This window comes from Mandrillus leucophaeus, unplaced genomic scaffold, assembly GCF_000951045.1.
Source record: "Mandrillus leucophaeus isolate KB7577 unplaced genomic scaffold, Mleu.le_1.0 Scaffold852, whole genome shotgun sequence".
In the NCBI taxonomy this organism is placed as follows: domain Eukaryota; kingdom Metazoa; phylum Chordata; class Mammalia; order Primates; family Cercopithecidae; genus Mandrillus; species Mandrillus leucophaeus.
In genome coordinates this window covers 248812-273602 of record NW_012109275.1, presented here as the reverse complement: position 1 = coordinate 273602, position 24791 = coordinate 248812, and the positions used below count along the sequence as shown (strand labels likewise).

General features: G+C 42.5%; 1 protein-coding gene across 1 annotated transcript in view; it reads left to right on the top strand.

Annotated features, from left to right (window-relative positions):
• Positions 1-24791, top strand: part of STAB2 (stabilin 2) — a 166792-nt gene that overhangs the window by 27410 nt on the left and 114591 nt on the right. Inside the window, exons 5-9 of the mRNA XM_011968635.1 lie at positions 125-194; positions 8961-9056; positions 14256-14381; positions 15179-15375; positions 17277-17410. Coding sequence (XP_011824025.1) covers positions 125-194; positions 8961-9056; positions 14256-14381; positions 15179-15375; positions 17277-17410 — 623 coding nt within the window. The remainder of the gene's footprint in view (positions 1-124; positions 195-8960; positions 9057-14255; positions 14382-15178; positions 15376-17276; positions 17411-24791) is intronic.

Below are 24791 nucleotides of genomic sequence, written 5' to 3'. Positions count from 1 at the left end.
AGCTCCGGGAAAGGCACAGAGGGAAAATATATTTGAGAAACAAATGCTGAGTTGGAAATTCAAGGCCTTCCTGGTACCATGGGTCCCCTTGAGTCTAATGTCAACCACCTGGGGTGTTTTGCAGGAAGGGTTTGGTGGAACAGCCTGTGAAACCTGTGCTAATGACAACGTATTTGGACCCAGCTGTTCAGCAGGTATGTCTGAGTTTTGTAATCACCACATTTGTAAGGGTTGACAGTCCACAGGGAAGATTACTCCTTGAGGAGAAAACACTGAATAGTTATGTGTGATAAAAAAGAAACTTCAGCAGAATTAAATGTAAAGGAGTTTAATTGGGCAACGAACAATTCGTGAATCGGGCAGTCCCCAGAATCACAGCAGATTCAGAGACTCAGTGAAGCCATGTGATGGAAGATTTATAGACAAAAAATGGGAAATGACGTGCAGAAATCGGAAGTGAGGTACAGAACTGCTGGATTGGTTACAGCTCGGCATTTGCCTTATTTGAACATAGTTTGAACACTCAGCAGTATATGAATGATCGGAGTACAGCCGCTGGGATTGGCCAAGACTCAGCTATTGTTAAGACGCATACTCCTAAGTTAGGTTTTCAGTCTTGTCTACCTATTAAGCCAGGTTGCAATTCGTCCACAAGGACTCAAATAGAGAAGTACAGAGTCCTTATCAAGCCATGATTAGTTCACTTTAACATGTGTAACCAAGTCTACATAGGGAAAACAAAAAGTTGACAACAAAACTGTTAAATGCAGTCGTTGAAAACAGAGACGGTGTTTCCTGAGGTTCTCAGCCCTGGCATGTGCAGTCAGCTACTCCCCAGAAATGCTTCCAGCCATCTTTATGACTCCCTCTCCCCAGGCTCTAGGATTCCACCGCTAGCTGTTCCTTGCCTGCCCAACTTTTCTCTGGGCTCTTTCTGAATCCTGGTCTCCGCATAGATCCATAGGCTTCCAATTATACCGTGGGCCCCACCTAATTCTAATGGTTCCCTTCCTTTTGGGGGTTCACAAATAATTCCCTAAGGTGGTCAGAGATTGTTGCTCCAAATTAAAGAAACAAACTTGAGACTGGCTTGTTCACTCTCTTATTTTTGGCTGTGTCCAGAAGTAGACTTGAGATAGAGATTCGAGTAACAAGTAGTTAGTTTATTTGAATGGTGATCCCAGGAAACACGAGGATGTGAGGAAGTAATGTGAGGAAAATAAACAGGACATTATTAATCCAAGTGCCACTGTGGACCACTGGAGCCTGATGCCCCGGGGAGCTCTAGGGGTTGGTGCAGAACACACAGCTCAGTCATCTCACCTGAGGGGAGAGGGACCCATAGTGCGGTGGGCAGAATAATGGCTCCCTGAAATGTCCACATCCAAATCCCTAGCACCTGGGAATATGGTACCTGACATGGCAAACATAACTTAAGGTAGCAAATAGAATTAAGGTTTCTAATCAGCTGACCTTAAGATAAGAGATTATCCTGGGTTATCTGGGAAGGCCCAGTGTTAATCACAAGGGTCCTTAAGGATGGAGAAGGGAGACAGAAGAGGAGTGTCAGAGTTACAAGATGTGAGAAAGACTTGGTCCGCCAATTTCTGGCTTTGAAGAAGGAAAAGCCATGAGCCAAGGAATGTGGGTGGCCTCTTGAGGCTGGAAAAGGCAAGGAAACATATTCTCCCCAGAATCTCCAAAAAGGAGCGCAACACTGCCAACACCTTGATTTTAGCACGGTGATTTTGGATTTCTTGTCTTCAGAAATGTAAGACAATAACTTTGTGTTGTTTTAAGACACTAAGTGTGTAGCAATGTGTTACAGCAGCGACAGGGAATTAATACACATAGTCAGGTGGGGAGAGTTTTTCACCCCCTGCTACTTAAGAGTGTCTAGGGAGCACCCAGGCAGAGTGCCCATCCTCAGGTTCACACAAAACCCTCAGGCTAAGAGCTGTGGATCCTGGAAGTTAGCTGGAAGGCTCACAATCGCAGTCTTTAAGGTCTAAAGAATGTGGGTATGGTAGAAACAGTGTCTGCTAGATCCTCATCTCCCAAAAAGATGTGGGTAGCTTTTTGCCAACACCACTTGGGCTCTGACTTTCATAGAAAAATTAAACTCAGTAGACACTGCTTCGATTCAAATATTTCTGGCAAGGAAACCTATGCACACACAACACATCCCACCCCCATAAGTTTGCAAACTCTGTAATAAATTTTATCTGCAATTGCAGAGGCATTGCCTTATTCTAATCCATAAGGTCCTCTTAGGCAGGTGTTGTGGTATCTTTATTTCCAGTACCTTCTACCTGCTGCCTGCCTGGTAGACACTCACTACACTGTTGTTGGATGAATAAATGAGTGAGTGAATATATGACTAGATGAATCAATGAATGAATTATCTAGTTTGCTCCAGTGATGTTCTCCTGACCCAGAAGCATGGTTTTAGAACCCAGGTTTCAGACTCAGACAAGGTTTCAGCTCTAGGACTGCTAATCATGGAGACTTTATGAAGCATGCTATCTAACATTGCCTCTTTTAGAGAGGATTTAATGGGATAATAAGTGCATAATAAATGTTACGATTATTATTCCCTAGCATCCCTTAATCATAGGTGTTTCTTCACCCACCGTTCTATAGAGATTATTTCATAAGGCTGTTAGCAAAAGCAAATTTAAAACAGATATTGGGGCTGGGCTCAGTGGCTCACGCCTGTAATCCCAGCACTTTGGGAGGCTAAGTCTGGATCCGTTGAGATCAGGAGTTTGAGACCAGCCTGGCCAACACAGTGAAACCCCATCTCTACTAAAAATACAAAAATTAGCTGTGTGTGGTGGTGCAGGCCTGTAGTCCCAACTACTTGCAAGGCTGAGGCAGGAGAATCACTTGAACCTGGGAGTCGGAAGTTGCAGTGAGCCGAGATCACACCACTGCACTCCAGCCTGGGTGACAGAGCAAGACTCCATCTCAAATAAATAAATAAATAAACCCAAAAAACAATGGATATTGGTATCCCATGTGTTTTTAAATTTAAACATTACATTAAAGGACAGCGACTAAAATGTAATCAGTCAACTGTATAGAAATGGCATGTCTCCTCCCAAATTTACCCTTCCCTGCCATTTAAGAATTTAAATCACATATGCTAAATATATATTGAAATGGGAAGGAGTAAAGAAAGCATCCAGTGTTGCTTAGATCCCAAGAAAGCCTAGTAAATTGTCTGGAGATGACAAATGAGGAAGAAGACCCATGTTATCTCCAAGACACTGGTGTTGGTTACCGTTGAGCAGAGACGCACAGGGAAATTCCCAACATTTCCAAATAAAGGAAGGATCCTCCCTTCACACTTGGTGTCATGGAGAAAGGGCAAGTGAAAGGGAGAAAGATGGCTTCAACACCGAAATTTTTAGGTAAGAAAACTGGAAACTTAAACTGAGACCCAAGAGAAAAACTTCCAAGCTATGGATTCCAATGGAATTTTCTGTGATGAAGGAAATATTGTCTGTTTGCACTGTCCCATACAGTAGCCACTAGCCACATGTGACCATTGGGCACCTGAAATGGGGCTAGTGCAACTAAGGAGTTAAAATTCAAATTGCACTAAATATCACTTAATTCAAATTTAAATAGGCACATGTGGCTTCTGGCTACCAAATTAAATACCACAGCTCTAGAATGTAACAATTAAGAGAACAGGCTTTAAACTCAGTTTGACCATAGTTTGAAACAGACCCTACTTGGTGTGTGACCGAGGGCAAGCTATTTAAATCCCCTAAGCCTTTCTCATCTATAAAACAGGAATAATAATATCAATTTCATGGGATTGACAACATAGTAAAGCTCCTAATATTATGTCACAAGCACTCAATCAATAGAAGTAAGTATTAAGTGAGGACAAAAATAATCCAACAGCAAGCGAGTCACTGATGAATGAATGGATGGATGAATGACTCAGCAATGGCTGGTTGTTTCCCACTGACAAGGACTATGGAGACTGCAAACCTTTTCATCCAGGCATCCACTGGGTGCCAGTGTTGTATCATCCAATGAGACATTGGTCCGGGGAGATGGCCATTCTGCCTGGAAGTAGGACAGCTCTATTAGGTGCAGTTTATTTTTAACACTGTCTGTAATCTTCTGTGGTAGCACTCTCCTCCTAGACTGCTCGTTGGTTTAGAGATGATTTCGAGCTGCAGCAGCCAAAAGTTTTCATCTCTGCTGCCAGTACCGCAGCCTGCTCAGTGCGTCCTTTCCAGCTAGCCAGATTGCAAAGCCCGTTTTCTCTAACATGATCCCCGAATCAATCCCACAACCATGTACTGTTAAGAAGAGTCACTTGTATTTGCTAAGCACCTCCTGTGTGTCAGACCATGTGCAGAGGGGTTTCTTTGGATCCTCACTACAACTCTCCAAAGGAGGTGGGGGTTCCCCTTTTATGTATGAAGAAGCAGAGAGGGTTGCTCAAGGCCGTGCAGCTATTATGGGGGCAGAGGCAGGTTTTGACCCCATGTGTGTGACTCTAGAGCCTGGGCCCCCAAGCGCTGCCCCAGTCTGCCTCTGGTGAGTGTCCATCATATATTACACACCAGACAGGTGATGTGGATCCTACAAGTGATGAGATTAGGTGCCCAGTCCCAAGGAGCTGGAAATGTGGGTGACGACTGTGATGATGCAGTGTGCACAGCCCAGACAAGATCCTATGGGAGCACAGGAGAGGGAGCAGATTACTCTGCTATGGGGCACGTCACAGGAGGCTGTGCATACCATCCCTCTGACCAGCATGGCCATGGCTTTCACCACTTTAAAGTTATACCACCCAAGTTTTATGTGTCTCTAGAGATTTACTGAGACTGGTTAACGAGTACCAAGTGCTCTTTCAATGATCATCTGGGAAACCCTCTGCCACTCACGTCTCCTTCCCAAGGACACGTTCCTGGCAGCAGCTGGCAGCCAGCAATGCAGCGTCAGAGGCTTCCAAAAGCTGCCAGTGCCTGGCAGTTAATCCAGTAGAGAGGCTGTAGTGGAAGATGGCATGAAGGGAGACTCATGCCAGGGCCTTGGGCCAATACCACACAGCCAGGAGGGCAATCTTAATGATAAGGACAACACTCGCAATTTGCACTGAGTTGGGAGCAGGAGCCCTCTGTGCCCCTCACCTTCCTCCAATGGCTGCATGACAACACTTAGGACAGGAATTGTCACTGTATCTCCTAGAGCCTGGCTTCCCACTACACTGTGAGCTCCTGGACTTTAGATATTATCAATTACTCACATGTTGTATACCTAGTGCCTAATAAAGCTGGGTAAATATTTTTTGAATTGAATTGAATCTTCTCCACTGAGCCCACAGTACACTCCCTCCTCACCCCACTATCTCCATAACCAACTTTACTGCTCTCCAGAACTTGTTTATTCCAAAAATCCACAGCCATAGGTAGATATCAAAGTGCTTGGCTGAAATAGAAACAATGTCAATTGAGTTTTGAAGGGAGGATGACACTGCAAATCCCATTTAATTCTTCAGTTATTTGAGGGACTACTTGAGCTAGCTATCTCCCGTTTTTTCATGTGTGATACACAGGTAGTAATGATACCTACCTCAAAGGATGTGGTAAACATGAGATGATGCATGCAATGCACTTGGCAAAATGCCTGATAGATAGTAAGCACTCAGTAAAGAGAAGTGTGGGGCCTCGCGTGAAAAATTTAAGGAGGCATCAAAACAACTCAAAAATCAAGATCAAAACTGCACTGATTTCCTAGGGCAGCTGCAGCAAAGTACTACTCGCAGGGTGGCTTAAAACAACAGCAACTTATTGTTCCAGTTCTGGAAACTAGAAGTCAAATATCAAGGTGTTGGCAGGGCCATGCTCCTTTTGAAGCTTCTAGAAGAAGGTCCTTCCTTGCTTCTTTCAGCCTCTGGTAGCCCCAGCTGGTTTTGGTTGTGACAGTATCACTCCGATCTCGGCCTCCCTCTTCACATGCCTCTTCCCATCGTGTCTGTGGTGTCTCCCCTTCTCATAAGGACACCAGTCATATTGGATTATGGGCTCACCTTACTCCAGTATGACCTGATCTTAACTCATTACATCTGCAATGACCCTACTTCCAAACAGGAGCATTCTGAAGTACTGGGGATGAGGACTCCGCCATATTATTTTGGGAGACAAAACTCAACCTATGACAATAATACTTTAAAAATTACTGAATGAAACATCAAAATGCTAAATAACAGCGGGATGCAGCTCTGCGCTTGCACGACCCTGTTTCACTCTCCTCACCCTAATCCTGGCCCTGCTGGGCAATGTCGTTATCTAAAATTTAGTTGCGTAGTTGTTGGTATTGTTACAGGGCACCGTAAAACATGTGGGGAAATACAGAGGTGGGGAGGTCATTCCAAGCAGTCTCAATCTAATAGGGGAGAAAAATATACAGATTGAGAAAGAAAACAGCAGCCCTGACAGCTGTCTCCTGGCTGCTGGCCTAGTTGCTACCGGAGAGGCTGTGGTGTTCTGCTGCTAAGCATAAAGAATTTTGCAGAATATCACCATCAGACAAAAGACTCACTATATCTATGGAGGAAAAGACAAAAACTAGGCCAGGGAATAATCATGTCTGAACAGAGACTCAGCAACAATGGATGACCATGAGAACTATCCAGCCTGTCCTGGCTGACATAAGAGCCTACTGCTACTTCTCGCAGAATGGCTCACCCTTGCTGCTGACTTGATTTGACCATTGGTGCGCTCCCGGTGGTCTTCAGCTGTCAGGTATTAACAAAGTTGTAGTTGTCATAGGATGCAATAGTGGACATGGAACAAAGAAAGTGCTGCTGGAGCCAGAGGAGCACAGATTGTTTGGAGACCACTGAGATGGCAACACAGAAGTGGGGGCTTTGGCTGGCCTTGAAGGATGACAAGGATTCCAGTTAGCACACAAAAGGGAGCGCAGCAGAGGAAAAGCCTGGAGGTGTGAACATGCAAGATGCATTTCCTGCTGCTTCCACCTGGCATGGTCTTCCCTGGGCCAACCCCACTTTCTCTTTTCCTGGCCAGCTCCCATTGGTTGGTCATTTCATAGCATTTATCCCAGTGCATTGGGATTGGCTGTTTTCTTCTGCCATTAGACTGTGATCTGTTTGATGGCAGAGACTTTGTCCTGTTTATTTTTGGGCATTAATCTCTAGCATGTTACTGTGAACATAATATGTATTCCATAAGTGTTTTGAAGGAAGGATGATGAATAGTGAATGAATCATCCCACATGCTAAGAATTGAAGATGTATAAAATAAAGTGGTGAAAGATGAAAATGAAAACTTACCAAGGTTAGAGTCAGGTTGGAATGGCCATTGTTTACCAAACTGAGAAATCTAACTTTAATTTGGTTGGTAACTGAGAGTCATTGAGATATTTTTGGGACGGTCACCCTGATGCCATTGCTAATCAAATGAAAAGAATGAAATGGAGAGGCAAGAAACTAGAAATAGCGAGGCCAGGTATCATGCTACTGCGATAGTCCAGGCAAAACATGATAAAGGCCTGAACAAAAATGGCACCAGTGGAGATGAAGAGCAGAAGATCAAGGTGGGAGATAGAGACAGAGAAAACAAAGGACTTGATGACTTATTAGATGTTTGGAATACTTTAAACTTCACTGATCCTTGCTCTGCTGGTATTTCTGGTTAAGTTTTTAAGCAGGTGCATCTTCTTAATTATGTTTCATTTGAGCTAATATTAAGTTGGCTTACATGCACTGAAGACACGTGTAGTAGGCAGAAAAATGAGCCCCCAAAATGCCCTAATCCCTGGAACCTATGAATATGTTAGGTTATATGGCAAAGGAGACTTAAGGTTGCAGGTGGAATTAAGGTTGCTAATTGACTGATTTAAGATAGGGAGAGTAGCCTGGATTATCCAGGTAAGTCCAATGTAATCACAAGGGTTGTTGTAAGAGGATGAGAAAGACAGAAGAGAGAACCATGGAAATGGTAGCATGAGAGGTATTTGACCTGCCATTGTTAGCTCTGAAGATGGAGAAAGGGTTTCATGAGCCCAGGAATAAAGATGGGCTCTAGAAGCTAGAAAAGACAAAAGATTCTCCACCAAAGTCTCCAGAGCAATAGCAGCCCAACTGAAACACCGATTTTAGCTCAATGAGTACATTTTGGACTTCTGACCTCCGGAATTGTAAGATAAATTTGTGTTGTTTTAAGTCTCTAAGTTTGTGGAACTTGTTATGGCAGTGATAGAAAACTAATACAGCATGCTCCGGAGAGGGCTGGCCATAGGATGCTGATGGCCTAGCCTGATAGTAAATCTTGCTACAAACCAACCGCAAACTAAAGAGTTGACCATTCACATCCATTTCAAATGCCCTTCATTTATCATCCCTGAAATGATCTGTCACTGGGCTAAAACATCAAGCTAGAAAATATGGCATGGTTATTCTAGACCCTTTCAAATATTTTCCTTTTTTTATCCTTGCATTGCCCCATCAATAGGTAGGACTTATTTGTATAGATATCTGCTACCAACAGTGATTGAGTTAGTAGTAGCTTTTCTCTTTTAAACATAGCAGGTGTATATAAGACACTAAATTAATTCTCTTGTTGAGATATCCAAAGATGAAGTAAATAATTTGAGAGTAGGGGAAAGAACTCCAATACACATGATATGCCCCATGCTTTATATACATTATGTTACTTGACTCTATAGAAATCCCAGGAAGTAGGCACTATTATCCATATGTTAAACTTAAAAAAAAAAAAATCCTGGTGCTGATAAAAGGGAGAGGAACCAAAGTTCAAACAAGGGTCTCTAGGACTTCAAATCCATGGTCTTCTTCACCTTATTATGCAGAGTCTCAGCAAAGATGATCTGAAAATACTAGCCTTCCAGAATGTTTAGCAACAGTCTATGTCAGGTGATAAAAATCCCCCACTTTCTGTCTCCAGCGTGCAACTGTGTGCATGGGGTGTGCAACAGTGGACTAGATGGCGATGGAACCTGTGAGTGCTATTCTGCGTACACTGGTCCCAAGTGTGACAAGCGTAAGTACTGCTAGTTTCCTTAATGCCATGCCAGATTAAATAGGCACAAATGTATGTATTTCGATTTTGTATCTGTTACTGGTTCTCTGCAGGGGCAAGGTACCACCAAAAGTTTTCTGGAAAGAAACCAGAAATTAAAAAGAGAATGTAGAAGAGAAAAGAAAAGAAGAGGAGGGAAAGAAAGGAGGAGGAAGAGAGAGAACAGAAGCAGTGTGGTGTCAAGGCTATAGCTGTGTTTTAGGAAGGTTGAGCTGGAGGCCACGTGAAGGGTAGAATGGAAAGAGGGACACTGGGGCTGGGAAGCCAACACAAGCCATTGCAACAAGTTAGTCACCTAGTAAAGGAGACACAGCATCTTCTCAATTATGAGCCTCAAAGGTGGAACACATTAACAGCCCTAAGGAAGAGGAAAGGGTGCTTCACCAAGGCTAAGTGATTCACCAAAGGCCACACAACTAGTAAATAGGACAGCTAGAACTCAAGTTATTTGAATCCATGGGAAATTCTGAAAGCAATCTATTATACTGGGTCCAATCAAGAGCTAGAAACCGAGGGGTGATTTAAACAAGGGAAGTTTAATAGGGATAATTAGTAAGCTGTGATAGGAGAGCAGCTGTAAAAATGCAAACAGAACTCTAGAGAGGATGGAGCATAACAAACAAGGGACAAATTTGGAAGGGGGTGGCTGTCCCCAAGGCTGGATTTAAACCTTGTTGGAGAGGATGTGGTGGGTGGCCGAGAAGTTTGCTGTTTTATCCAGGCCAGCACTGGACCACAGTCACCTAGCAGGCATGGGGCAACCCTCCAGGGCCTTGGGGAGCTGAGGCTGGTGGGTGAGGCACAAGAAATCAGGGACCTCTCAGGCAAAAAACCTGGAATACACAATGTCTATGTCGAGAGGGCTGTGGGAAGGTGGTCACTAGGTCCAGGCCAAGGAAGCAAGGTCAGTCACTGAGGAACTCTGGGTGCACCGCTGGGGCAGATCATTCCTGAGCAGACCCCGCAGCAGCAGCAAAGGAACACGCAGCAGCAGCACCACATGGCTCCCTGGAGGCAGAAAGAGGAGCCCCCGCCTCCCGCCAGCGCCCTCTACTGGCAAAGCTTAACATCGCTCTGTGAAGGAGAAACTCACATGATGGCAGAGCCAGCTCTGAAGGGTGAATTGGGAGCTGACATGTTAAGAAATCGGTCATTCTGCCTGTGCCACTAGCCTCATTTAACTTATCCTCGGGACTTTAGTCTCCTGTAAAATGAAAGGGTTGGGTGAGATTGAAAATTAGCAAATGCAAACTCATTTTATTGGAAGCAGTTGAAATGCCGTGAGCGGTGGTAGCAACAGGATGCATAAACTCAGCCTCTGCCTTCTTCCTGTAGCTGGGACAGCCATGCAAGCTTCCAGTGCAAATGCAAAGGCAAATAGGTGGGACGGGTCTTCTGTGATCCTCAGTCAGTCCCCTTCCTTGTCCACTTCTGCCATTGTCCAATGGACTCCTGGGCACAGGCCTTCTCAGTAAGGCAGGAGACCCAGTCCAGAAGCCGGCCTAATGGAAAACCCTAATAGATATGCTTCCGAGTAAAAAATAATAATAATTCGTCAAGCCAGATGACAAGAGACTAGGACAAAAATATTTAAAATCCACATGGCAGATACATTTTTATAATAAAAAATTGGATTCATGTAAAGTCTAAAGTCTAAATTTCAGACTAAGAGATGAAAACAGGCTGGGCGTGGTGGCTCATGCCTATAATCCCAGCACTTTGGGAGGCCGAGGCAGCTGGATCATCTGAGGTCAGGAGTTCAAGACCAGCCTGGCCAACATAGAGAAATCCTGTCTCTACAAAAATACAAAAATCATCCAGGCATGATGGCGGGTGCCTGTCATCCCAGCTACTCAGGAGGCTGACCCAGGAGAGTCACTTCAACCTGGGAGGTGGAGGTTGCAGTGAGCCGAGATCACGCCATTGCACTCCAGCCTGGGTGACAGACCAAGACTCTGTCTCAGAAAGAAATGAAAACCAGCAATAAACATGAAAAAGGTGCTAAGTCCACTAATCGTCACACCCATACATATTAAAATGCAGTCATATTTGGAGTCCTGGGGGTTTATTTTTATTTGTTTGTTTGTTTGTTTGTTTTGCCCACTACGTTACAAAGATTGAAAAGATAGATAGTATCCATCTGTGGGTATGAAAAAAATGACAGTGAATTCCTACAACCTATGGGCGAAATTTACTTACTAAATTTGAAGACATGCTTATAGTATGCTTCTATGGCCCCAATTCTAAGAATTTACCCCAGGAGAGGACAGGAATTTGGCAAAGGTAAGCATATATGATCAAAGAAATGTATGGAAATGCTATTTGTAGGAAGATAACAAGCCGAAAATGACTTGAATTCCCACCAGTAGGAAATTGGTTGAATAAGTTGTGGTACATCCTATACTAGTTAGGATAATGCTAGTTGCTATAAAAAATAAACACAAAACTTCAATGACTTAACACTATGGTTTTAAAATTGTGCGCCAGGGTGTCCCAAGGTACTATAATCAAATTCACTGGCTACTATTGGATATTTTAAATTTCTAAGGGAAACACAGAGACACATCTGTCAGATACCACATGAACGGCTAGCTTGAGTTAGTTCACAATTTCAACATGAGGTCGCGCTAATTCCTTGCAGTGACATCATATCTTTGCAAAGGTACATTTTCAATGATTACTTTGATAAAAGGCAAGTACCTCATAAAAATCAATGTGACTGAAATGAGGGTGCCAGTCTCCAATCTGTATCAAATTTTAAAGTTTGAGAAGTTGTGCAGTGTCCAACACACTCACATGTCTTATACGTAGGTCAATGTGGTTACTTAAAAATAGACATTTTTCTATTAAGCATGTCACTTTTTCAAATGGCTGCTAAGTGATTCTAACAGCTAAATAAATGAACCTTTTCGGTATTTCTTTTGATGTTGGGGTACCATGAAAAAATTATTGGGAACCTCTGGCTTAACACTAAAAAAGTGTAGTTCTCACTCATGTAACAGTCCAATGTGGGTGTTCCTGGCTAGTGCCAGCTCCCCACTACATGGTGATTAGGGATCCAGATCTTTCCATCTTGTGACTCTGTCATTCTCTAGTACCTCAGAGTACTCTGCTTCCAGCCATCACAGATGGGAAAGAGAAGATGGAGAGGCACCTGCTTATGAAAGTCCAGGAAAAAATATATAAAACCTCTGCTCAATATTCCATCAGCATGAACTAGTCACGTGACCTTTCCTGGATGTAAAGTGGGGTGGAAAATGTAATCCTGAAGGAGCAGTCACTTTCTGCCAAAACTTCTGGTTTATGAAAGGGTTGGGAGAATAGTCTCTGTAAACTATTTTACTCAACTAGCCACTGTTGGGAAACAATTCTCCATGCATCTCTCACATGTGTGCACATCTTGAGAGCAATACACTGACTGCTCTTTGTTCCAGATCATCTGTTCAAGGATGTTTGTATACTGAACAGGCTTGGAAGACATAGTATCTCCCTCAGGAGCAAAGGGCAGGCATGCTTACTGCCAGTGCCTCTCAGCTCCAAAATCACCCTTTTTGCCTGCTCTGTGATAATGGAGCTGGGCTGCATAAATGATTCTCCTTTGCTAGCTAGCAAAACATGAAGCCTTATCAATGAAGAGTGTAGAGAAGCCTTATCAAAGAAGGACTGTAGAGGAAGAAGTGGGGACTCTCTCCCTGTTTCTGGTTTGACTCACTCACCAGGCTCCCAAAGAACAACTTTTTTCTGTTTCTTAGCCCCACATAGTTTCTCCAGTGCTGGGTTCCTGCAGAGCCCAGCTCCCTCCAGCATTTGGCCACTGCACACTGTCCAGTGCTTGCCTTAGAAAGTAGCAGCACAGCCAGGAGCCCCAGACTGCACAGGCCCATGCCTCAGCCCAGGGGAAAGCTGTTCTGTACTCCTCTCCTCAGTTCCATGCATAGCAAGGCCCCTGAAGAGCTGGCCATCTGGGGAGCTGGACACACCCCTTGAATCCCACACAGCTGGTCTGGAGCTGCCCAGGCCTGAACCACACACAGAGGTGCACTGCATGACAGAGAGGTGGCTTCTTAGCTGCTGCTGCCAGCAGCGCCCACTGCCTAGCAGATTCCTTTGGCACCTAGTGAGTTCCAAGGCTTGTGACCTCCCCATGCATGACCTGCCAGCCACCCCAGAGAGCAGATTTCCAGCAAATATGGTCAAGGCATCTCTGCAACTTTGCTAGCTTGTGACTAATGCCATGCTTTTTCCGGTGATATTCAGATCTCAGCCTGGAGGGAAGAAGGTTGTATGTTGGGTACTTGTCTCAGCCCTAATACAGTGGCTGCTCTTTATAGACCTGCTATTTCTTTATTCTTTAGAATTCTTTTATTTTAAACTCTCACTGGCTGATTTGTCATGATTTTAATTGTTCATAATCATTTATATTACAACTTTCCCTGTTCAAATAATTATGTGGTTTCTGTCTCCTGCGTGTCCCTAAATAATACATTGCCCATTATAAAAAAAAAAAAAAAAAAAAATTAGGTACCGTAAGATCAGGGCTCACCTCCTATAATGAAACCCACTGCATGTGCATGTCTCAGTCTAGTCCTCTTTGAATTGCCCCATGGGAATTGAGGTTTGGAAAAACTGGTGCCAAAATGCTGATACCCTGGCTGCTGCCCCTGCTGTAAGTATTAAGCTGTACTTCCACTCTGACCCGGAAGTTTTGTATCTTCTACCAGCATCCATGAAACTTTATCAGCCCAACTTGTTCACTTTGCAAGTTGGCTGATATGTCAGACCCTTCATAGTTTTTGACAGCCATCTACATCACACCTGTCTTTTGAAATACTATGCAGTTACTAGAGATCAAGGCAGATCCTTAAAGACTTTCATAGTATATTGTTAAATTAAAAATTACATTGCTAAATATTTTAACAGGATTCTATTTTTTTACAAAATCATACAGATAAATGTTATAAATAAACATATTTTATTGACTGATGATATTGGCAACTTTGGGAGACTAAGAAGAAGACAATTTTAACTTCTGTGTTCTGTAATTTTTTAATTGTTACAATGAGTTTGTATTGCTTTTTAATAAAAGGGAATACTGCAGTTTGGGGTCTTAAGAACTGGTTATTCTACTAACGCAAGTACTTCAACAATTTTCCTATGCAGCCATCCCTGAATGTGCAGCCTTGCTCTGCCCAGAAAATTCCAGATGTTCACCTTCCACTGAAGATGAAAACAAACTGGAATGCAAATGCCTTCCCAATTACCAGGGCGATGGCAAACACTGCGAGCGTGAGTAGAATTTAGATTCCACTAGTTTATTCATTGAGATGTTTAGGTTATTTAACAGGGAAAAAAAAAAAAAACCTCACAGCCTCCTTAACACAATGACAATTTCTACTTCTCTGTGTAGTTGAGTGAAATGTATATAAAAAGTGCCAAGCAAAATGCTTAATAAATGGCAACTTCTTCTCTTATGAAATCATATATATGGATTTTTACATGTTTTCGTATCACCTTAATCAATGTTAGAACAACATTTAATGCTTCTTATTTTATCTTTTTGATTTTATTCACTTTATAAAAAGCTGTACTATGTATCAGTTAAAAACATGGACTCTCAAACCAGACTGCCTGGGTTCAGTCCCAGATCTGCCTTCTACTGACTACATGACCTTTAACCTGCCTGTGTCTCCATTCTTCTATCTGTGAAATGGAGCTAATAATGGTACCTACCTTCAGGGATTATTGTAAAGATTAAATGAGTTAATACATACCAACTTCTTAGAGCAGGGCTTAGTACATATTACAAATTCTGTAAGTGTTAATGTTTTCTTTCATGCTGTTTTATATTCAACTACATACACCAAATGGCCAACTAATATATCAACGCAATATTTTTACAATTTCTGATGACCATACCTAAATCTGTCTGGTTCATGGGGGAAATGAAAGGAAATATCTGAGTTTGAAAACTGTGAGTTGCCTTTGCAGCTTTGATGAGCTGTGATCCACTGTTGCTCACGCTTCAGTTTTCCTTCTCCATCCCTGTTCACTAACTGCCTCTCATTTTGCTGTTGCCCCTCAAGCCATCAATCCATGTTTACAAAAAATCTGCCACCCTCGTGCTCATTGTACGTACCTGGGACCAAATCGGCACAGTTGTACATGCCAAGAAGGCTACCATGGGGATGGCCGAGTGTGCTTGCCTGTGGACCCCTGCCAAACTAACTTTGGAAACTGCCCTACGAAGTCTACAGTGTGCAAATATGATGGGCCTGGACAGGTGAGCAAATGATGCAGGGAACTGAAACCTCTAGAAGTTTGACAAGCCACTATGTGTCATAGGTATCATTTGTCTTCTATGCCATGCCAATTCTCCCTTTCAGTGTTCCGCTTGGTCTTCCCCTCCCAGACAGTCCTCCATGTGCTCAGGGCCTGAAATCGGTGCCGGCTCACCCAGTCTATCCTTTAAACTCACACTTTCTCAGCTCCCCATCCAAACTTAATTGTCTTACATTCTCTCTTGTGAAAATCCTATATGGTGTTTGGCAAAATATATACATAATTAAAAATTAGATTAACAAATTAACTGTTGAACATATGATTGACTTTTACCAGCAATCCTCCATTCTGCAATGGTTTTCTAATTTAAAAAGTGCTCTTAGAACCAAAAATACCCTGTCCCAAAGGAATGAAACAGATAAAACATCAGGCAGCACTGATAGATTATAGGGAGCAGTGAGAATATTCTGGGGAGAGACACTGTCCCTCTAAATGACATCGGGACCTTGACTGATAAAAAATCTGGTCAGGAGACCCTCACTGAAGAATCCAGTGGAAAGAGCCTTGGCCCTAAATAGCACATTCATCCATTGCGTATTTATTTAGTGGATGCCTTATGTGTCCATAACTGCACATCAAGCCTTCAGTGAAGGAAATGTGTCCATACAGAAGGATGTTGCTGCACTGGTAGGAGGAAGAGTTCAGTGCCCGACCCGAACAGCCATGCAGTCTAATCACCTGGATGCTAGCTGATGGGAATGTTCCTAGAATTCCCTGCAGAGTATCCACCCAACCTTGCCCCCGAAGAGAAAGGATATGTTACGCAACATTTTTCTGCTATCGATTTCTGGGGCAGGATTGCAGAAAAATTCAAGGGCCTAAATTCCCATCTGTAAAATTAGGGTCTTTAAGGGAAAATTAATGTTACGCCACAAATGTCAAGACCTTGCATGTGAGATAAAACATATGCTTTATCTCTGAAAATGGGTTCCAAGACAGATTTTCAAGTCTTAGAAATTCTCCATTGCTCACACAGAAGCAGCGCGTGCATGATTCCAAAGCAGGGTTTCTCTACCTCGACGTTTTTCACATTTTGGGCTGCATAATTCTTTGTGGGAGGAGGCTTTCTTGTGCATAGTGAGATGTTTAACAGCATTCTTGACCTCTAGTAGCACCGCCTCCTTCCATCGTGGCACTCAAAAATGTTTCCAGGCTGGGCATGGTGGCTCATTTCTGTAATCCCAACACTCTGGGAGGAGGCAGATGGATTACTTCAGTACACGGGTTCAAGACCAGCCTGGGCAACAGAGCAAAGTTCCATCTCTACTAAAAATACAAAAAAATTAGCTGGGCATGATGATCCACACCTGTAATCCCAGCTGCCCAGGAGACTGAGGTGGGAGAATCACTTGAGCCTGGGAAGTAAAGGCTGCAATGAGCCAAGATTTCACCACTACAGTCTAGCCTGGGCAACCAGAGTGAGACCATGTCTCAAAAAGAGAAGAAAAATTGTTTCCAGATATTGTCCAGTGTGTCCTAGATTGAGACTCCTGGTTGAAAACCATTATTCTAAAGTAATAATACCTCCCATTTGCACATCAACTTCTGCTTACCTATAAACAATCTAAAACCAGGAATTATGGAGCTAGGGAGGTCAAGAATTAGGAAACAAGAAAATTGAAACTAAACTTTATAAGCAAGGAGTATAAGCTTTCCAGCAGGTGACATGTGTAAACATGATTTCTACTTTTAGACACTTTGACAATTTTTTAGTTTAAGTTCACACTTCAGACATACTCTGAGTGAGTTTTTATGGAAGAATAAAAATACAAATTAAAGAAGAATGCCAGCTGAAGTAACTAACTAGGATCCTATTTGTTTTTCTCTCCCTGTCTACTGAAGTCTCACTGCGAGTGTAAGAAGCATTACCACAATTTCGTACCTGGAATGGGGTGCAGTATGATTAATACATGTAAAACAAATAACCTGTGTCATAGGAATGCAAATTGCACCACCGTCGCACCAGGCCACACTCAGTAAGTCTTTTCAATTCCTCTACCAACCTTTCCAATTGCAAATGGTGTCCAGTCATTGCTGTAAGTTTCTTGAAGAGGAAGAAATGTGTCTTATTCAGCCTTGTATCCACCCCCACCCCACATAGTAGGAGCAAGGATCGTAGTAGGTACTCAACAAATCTTTAATTAAACACTCAATAATTATTTCCTTTTTAATGACCATTAGAACACTCCGGAATATTGATGTGGCCTGATAACTTGATATGAAGTGGTCAGAATGTGGGAGAAGGAAGCCACTGTGACTGGGGAAACAAATGGTTGTTGAGATTACAGCGGTATGACCTCTAATGTACATCCCTGTTTCCTCACTCATGAAATATTGCTTGTTAGTGGTGCAAAACAAGACTAGGGAAAGTGAATAAGCATTAGTGGTGTTTCCTGGGCTCTAGGTTTCAAAAGAAGGGGTTTACTGTGAATACAAACATTTCTGTGAAAGTTTCTGAGGCGAAGGCAGCTCACATGATAGAAAGAAGATGGTATTTGGACTAAAGACCTGGGTTTAAGTCTCAGCACTGATACCTACCAGATGCATGACCTGGGAAAGCGGCACCATCTCTCTGGCCTCAGTTGCTCCATGTATAAAATGAGCACAGTGATTTATGCTCCATAAGGTCGTTGTGATGATTACATGAGAGAATGTTTCTGGAAACTATGACACCAGTGTAATGTATTTTCATTAGTGACTGAACTGAAGCTAGAACCCAAGTCTTTGACTCGCAGACTGAGGTTTCTATCTCTGTTCCATTTTCAGTTCTCGCTATCATTAGCATCTGCAAAAGACTCATAGTGCCATTGTGAGCTCAAAACCACAATCAACATCAAACCATAGCATGATAAAACAGTTTCTGTGATTCCAGAGCCCCTTTCATCTTTTGGGAAGTTCACGCCTTTTATAACTGGGTGGTCAGCGTGTAGATTTGCCCCGACAGGTTGTATTATCACCATGTCCTATCTGGACAAATAAATAGATCTGTACTTATTGTACATGGAATGGAAAGAGCTGGGGTATCAGAACACTTAGGTTCAAATCCCAAGTCTGCCACTTACCTTACCCTCTCTGAACTGATGCTCAACCCTTCAACCATAAAAAGGAGAGAACTGTACCTCCCACCAGGGCTGTGCCGAAAGTTAAGCAAGATTACATTCATCAATCTCTGAGCAGAACCTGACACCTAGAAATCCCTCAATACATGTGAATGCACAAATACACCACAGCCATGCATATAGGCACAGAGGCACCCAACACACATATGCATCCAGGCATACCCTCCCCTCAAATATATATTCTGGCAATACTGAGAACCAAACAAGCTGGTGTGTGCATGTTTTACCACCCTCTGAGAAAGTCTAAATAGAATACCTTAACCAATCTCTTTCCTTTGTGTTTGAGAGGATAAAATCGAAAAATGAAATGGGAATAGCAGAATAATACAAGCTGCGTCCAAATTTGTGTTTGGAATGTCAGATATACTAACATTGTGATGTTAGGGGTACATGTATCACCCACAAACCTTCCCACACCTCAAATTGACTGTCTTCAGTCGAAAAAAGGCTGAAGTAAAAAGACTAGCTAAGTTATATTGATAAAATATGAATCCATCAGTCCTCAGGTAATTTAGTTCATCTGGGATAAAAATTTATTTCATTTATGCCTTCTCAATATGGCAAGTAGCTTATGCAGAATCTTCAAAATCATACTGCATTTGTCACAGAAGACCACCTGATCAAGAAGGGTGGGTTCAAACATGAACTCTACCACTCCCCCTGGGGTGACCTTAGACAAGACTAAACTTTTCTAAACCACAGTTCCCTTACCTGTCAGGTAGGTCTAGAGACCAGGAATCTCTGCCTGTGGAGAGCTAATGAGTTCATGTATATAATATGCTTTTAAACTCTAAGCTCTATTTTGATTCTTACTGAGAACAAATAACTTTATGCTTTGCCTTTTTATTTTTACTTATTAATAGATATAGGAAGTAAGGGACAAGAGAAGAGATGAGCATTTCTCTCTTATTTAACTAAACTCAGCTGAAAAATAGCCAGGACACAACTGAGTGGGCCTATTGGAATAAGCGCAGTTTACATTCCAGTTGTGCAAAAGTTCAAACAACAGTGAAATGTAGGGACTCTTGGAATGTTAGTGACATTGATAATATTCAGTGCTTATATAAGATCTGTACAAGTTGGGATATCTTCAGTGTAAACAGTCTTCCCAAGAGTCCTATCCAAGGCAACATGGTGCAGTGGCAAGAGATGTTCTCAGATGGATCTAGGTTTAAATCCCAGCTCAGCCACTGCCAGATGTGTTTCCAGCAGTTTGACCCTTAGACCTGGCAACAGGAGCCCCTCCCCTGGGTCCTACATGTTAGATGCTCCCATTCTGGCCCTCTGCTGGCTACACCAGGGCAAGGAATCTGAAGTTCCAAAGGGCCCTGCTCCCCAAGAGCCTGGGCCCCCTACTAGACCACACTCGGGGTACTCAGAAGCCTGTAATTTCCTGCCCAAACAGCTCCAAACAAGCTTCCAGGGCCTGAGACCATTCCCAGGATATGGAGGGTATGGCCAAAAGTGGCTGTTCATAGCAGGTGCAGATGAGCCAGCATTATCTCCACCACACTCGTGAATATACCCTTGCCTCAGGTTCTGCTGAACTACTTATTATTTGTCTTTGTTTGGGTTGCTATAATAAAGTATCATAAACTGAGTGGCTTATAAACAACAGAAATTTATTTCTCATAGTTCTGGAGACTGGGAAGTCCAAAATCAAGGTACCAACCATTTCAGGATCTGGTGAAGCCTGGTTCATAGGTGGTGACTTCTTACTGTGTCCTCCCAAGGTGGAGAGGGGGAGGGAGCTCTCTGAGACCTCTTTTCTAAGGGCACTCATTCCAATCATGAGGCCTTTACTTTCTTGATTTAATTATTATACCTCCCAAAGGCCATACTTCCTAATACCATCACACTGTGGGTTAGGATTTCAACATATGAATTTTGAGGTGGACACAAACATTCAGTCCATCGCACTGTTCTTCAAACATGCCATGGTGCTCCCCACTCCTGGCCCTTGCATGTGCTCTTCCTTCCACTTAGGATACCATCCCCACCCTCCACCCACCTCCTCTGAGTCAGCCTAACACCCTGCTCCTTCAATGGCTGGCCTAAGTATCTCCACCTCTAGGATGCCTCCCCCATCCTCCCCGTCCTCTCTGATGCCCCTCCCTCTGGGCTCCCAGAGCACTCTGGAATGTGTCTATGAGAGCCTTTAGGGTCCGGAACTGTGATAAGGATGTAGCACAGTGGTGGTGAGCACAGGCGCTGCCAGTTACAGGCTGTGTGATCTTGAGTGAGATACTTAACTTCTCTGTGCTTCAGTTTCCTTATCTAAAATGGGGCTAATAACAGGACCTACCTCATAGGGTTGTTGCATTAGAAAAGATGCCACACTGAAGCCCTTATAAGAATATGTAGCATAAGAGCTCTTAATAAATGCTGGCTATTACTGTTACTTGTCTCAATCCCCAACTAGAATATTACGTCCATGTCTTACTCATCTTTGCTGCAAAAATGCCTGTCACCAATTAACACAGTGAAATGATGGGTACAAAAAATACAAACAGATAGAATGAATAATCCCTAGTATTTGATAACACAACAGGGTGACTACAGTCAAAAACAATTTATTGTACTTTTTAAAATAACTGAAACAGTATAATTGGGTTGTTTCTGGCACAAAGGATAAATACTTGAAATGAGAGCTATCCCATTTGCCTCAATATGATTATTATGCATTGCATGTCTGTATCAAAATAGCTCATGTATCCCATAAATGTATACACCTACTATGTACCCACAAATGTTAAACATAAAAATAAAATAAGAAATAAAAAACAGTGAAATGAGTGAGAATTTGGAGGAACAAATGAAACAATAAAGAAATGAAATGAACCGGTGAAGAAATAAAGGAAGCAACTGTACTAAGACTTTGAGGACACCCTATATACTAACTAAATCTCAACCAGCATTAAGTGTAATTAATTTCAACCCATAACTATAGAATGCAAATGGCTTCTGGGTGTTTTTAAAGCCCTAAGACAGCAAGAGACATTTACTCCTAATAAAAAGAAAACAATTTCCTAAAGAGGTGATGTTGTGAATGTTCCATGGCTCAACTGAGAACAGTTAAGACAGAAACTAGTCTTATAACATCTCAGACTTTGGACTGAGATTTGAAATAAAAATTAAAAATAGTGATGTCTCATGCATTCCATTAGCACTGAGGCCATTAAAATATGATTCTCCTGCAATCCTTAGGAAAGAAAGGCCAAGTCACTTGACACAAAACAGACCACTAGCCACCTAACAACTTAAGAAACTTTTAGAGAGAAACATACTCAGTGGTTTGTAAAGGTTACATGTCTTGCTATTAACAGTTGTCTTCAAATGAAGGAATGTAACTTACAGCAGGATTAATTTTTAACAATAACTGTTGTATTACGTCACTTCCCAGAGTTACCAGTCTCCTCCTTTCCATCATTAAATTAGCATAGCACAGTGCTTGCACAGGAGGTTGGCATTTAAGTAGGAAACTGTTATTTGATTTTATTAAATTTTTTCATGATAAGATCTACTTGAGAAATTCCTTATAAAAAGGTTTCTCAACCTCAACTCGATTGATATTTTTGGCCAGACAATTCTTTGTTGTGAGGGGCTGGCCTGTGTAAGTAGATCCCCATCTCAGTTGTAGCAACCCAAGATGTCTCTAGACATTGCCAAATGGCTTCTGGGGTTGGGGGGAGCAAAATTGCCCCTGGTTGAGAGCCAGTTCTCCATAAAAACCCCAAAGGCTTCATCAGTAAATGATGCCCCAGGTGTTTGTCCAGCTAGAAAACTCATAGGCGGCCAGGCGCGATGGCTCATGCCTGTAATCCCAGCACTTTGGGAGGCCAAAACTCCAGCTACTCAGGAGGCTGAGGCAGGAGAATCGCTTGGACCCAGGAGGCAGAGGTTGCAGTGAGCTGAGATCACGCCATTGCACTCCAGCCTGGGCAGCAAGAGCGAAAACTCCATCAGAAAGAAGGAAAAGAAAGAAGAGAGAAAGACAGAAAGAAGAGAGGAAGAGAGAAAGAGAGAGAGAAGAGAGAAAGAAAAGAAAAGAAAAGAAAAGAAAAGAAAAGAAAGAAAGAAAGAAAGAAAGAAAGAAAGAAAGAAAGAAAGAAAGAGAGAGAGAGAGAGAGAGAGAGAGAGAGAGAGGGAGGGAGGGAGAGAGGGAAGGAAGGAAAGGAAAGAAAGAAAACAAATGAAAACTCATATGCATCCTTCTAGAATTAAATATTACTTTCTCCTAGAAGCTGTCCCCTATTTCTCCAGGTAAAATCAGTTACTTCCTCCTCCATGCCCCATAGCATCCTGTTAAATCTTCTATCATGGCACTTACAATGGAACTTCATTTATCTCTCTACGGGCTGTCCTGCTATATCCCAGCACCTCTAGGTCACTGTTGTCATTATAGTCACCTTCTTCATCATGTCAGCCTTGTCTTTGTCGTTATCATCTGCCAAGCATTGAGCTTTTTCTATATGTCTGTCACGGAGGTATTTTTCTTTCTTTATATCTCTATCAACCATCCTAAAGATATTATTAAGCCCATTTTATAGAAGAGGAAACTGGGACTCAAGGAGGTCAAGTGGCCTTACCATGTTGCTATAATTATATTGTTTTCAGGTCCATCCTTAGCATATAAGACTCAAGAAGGGTAAAGTGTCTCTTATTATCATCATTGTAGCTCTCTTACCTAGAAGGTTCCTAGAATTAAGAAGGTACTTAAATAATCAGTAAATAATCAGTTAAACAATCAGGCACTGCCCTAAGTGCTAGGATATAATGAGGAATTGTTATAGCTGGGATCCATCTTCTAGGAGAGTGTACCATCTAGCAGAAGAGACAATGTCTCCAGAGGTAATTCTGGTGGATAGGGTTGTGATAGAGGTATTGATGGGATGTGCTGGAAGTGCTCAACACAGCTGGGGCGAGGTCACACCAGAGTGATAAGGTGAGGATGGGAAAGCATTCCTGGCAGGACAAACAGCCTGAGAAAGGCATACAGCCTAAAAAAAAGAAGCAGTTTAGTGCTGCTGGAATTTTCAGTGGACAGCAAAAAGAAGACAGAGCGGGATTCTCCTGTGTACACTTTCTCATGTGGATAAAAGGAGTCAGTGAGGGTTTTAACACAGGTGCCAGAATTTTAAAGCACACTCAGGAGAGTGTATGAAAAACAAATTTCAAGGTAGAACATAAGGGCACAAAGACCAGGTAGAGGCTGTGCCACAATCCAGGCAGAGGGTGGTAGGATTCTGAAGGTCTGCAGCAAACTTGTTGAACATATAATCTATTTGCCATGGAAATATATTTAGAAACACGTGGATTAACAAGTGCATAGTCTTTCTTTAGAAGACTTTCCTCAGTGTGAGTCACAGCTGTGGTGCGGTGTGAGCACTGCAAAATTGTGATGTAGTCACAGCACGTCTTTGGTTCCCTGCATCTCTCCTCTCTGGAATGTTCTTCCCTTACTTCGCTTTGGTTCCTGGCTCATCTCCAAGATCCTTGTGAAAGTCATCTTCCTCATCACCTTGTCAATTTCAGCCAGCTGTCAACTCCTCTGTACTGCACAATTGTGGCCTGCTATAGCCAGAGCTTACGGACTCACAAGAGCTGAGTGTTAAACTTTCAGGAATTTCACAAGAGGGTTAGCATCATCTTATCAGTTTGAAATTGGTCAAGATTGGCATGTTAACCATGGAAATTGGCAAATGCTACAGATTAGGACTTCCCCCTCCCCCAGAGAGTTGGTTGTTAAACATTTATCAGCATACCACTGATAGTACATTTTTAACTCTACTTCTCTCTTATGAAACTATTGTACAAAATCTCTGTGACTTTCATTGTTTATATATTATTTCATAGTTTCCATATTCATTTTCGTTGTTTATATACTTCGTTGTTTGCTATTTATTTAATTCAATTACTACTTATTGTACAACTATTAATTGAGCACCTACTATGGACCTACCCTGTGCTGGATTCTGGAGTTCACAATAGTGAACAAATACACACATACCCCTTACCCTCACTTTTTTCTCAAATGTTATAGGGAAGCAGATATTAATCAAATAATCACACAGATCAGGGTGAAATTTTACTATGATCACTGCTATGGAGAAGAGGTACGTGGTTCCATGAGAGTATATATAATGGAGACACAGTGAGGGAGTAGAGAAAGAGACAGACAATCAAGGAAGCCTTTCCGACGGAAGTGGCAATTGAGCAGAGCTCTCAGCTAGGAAGG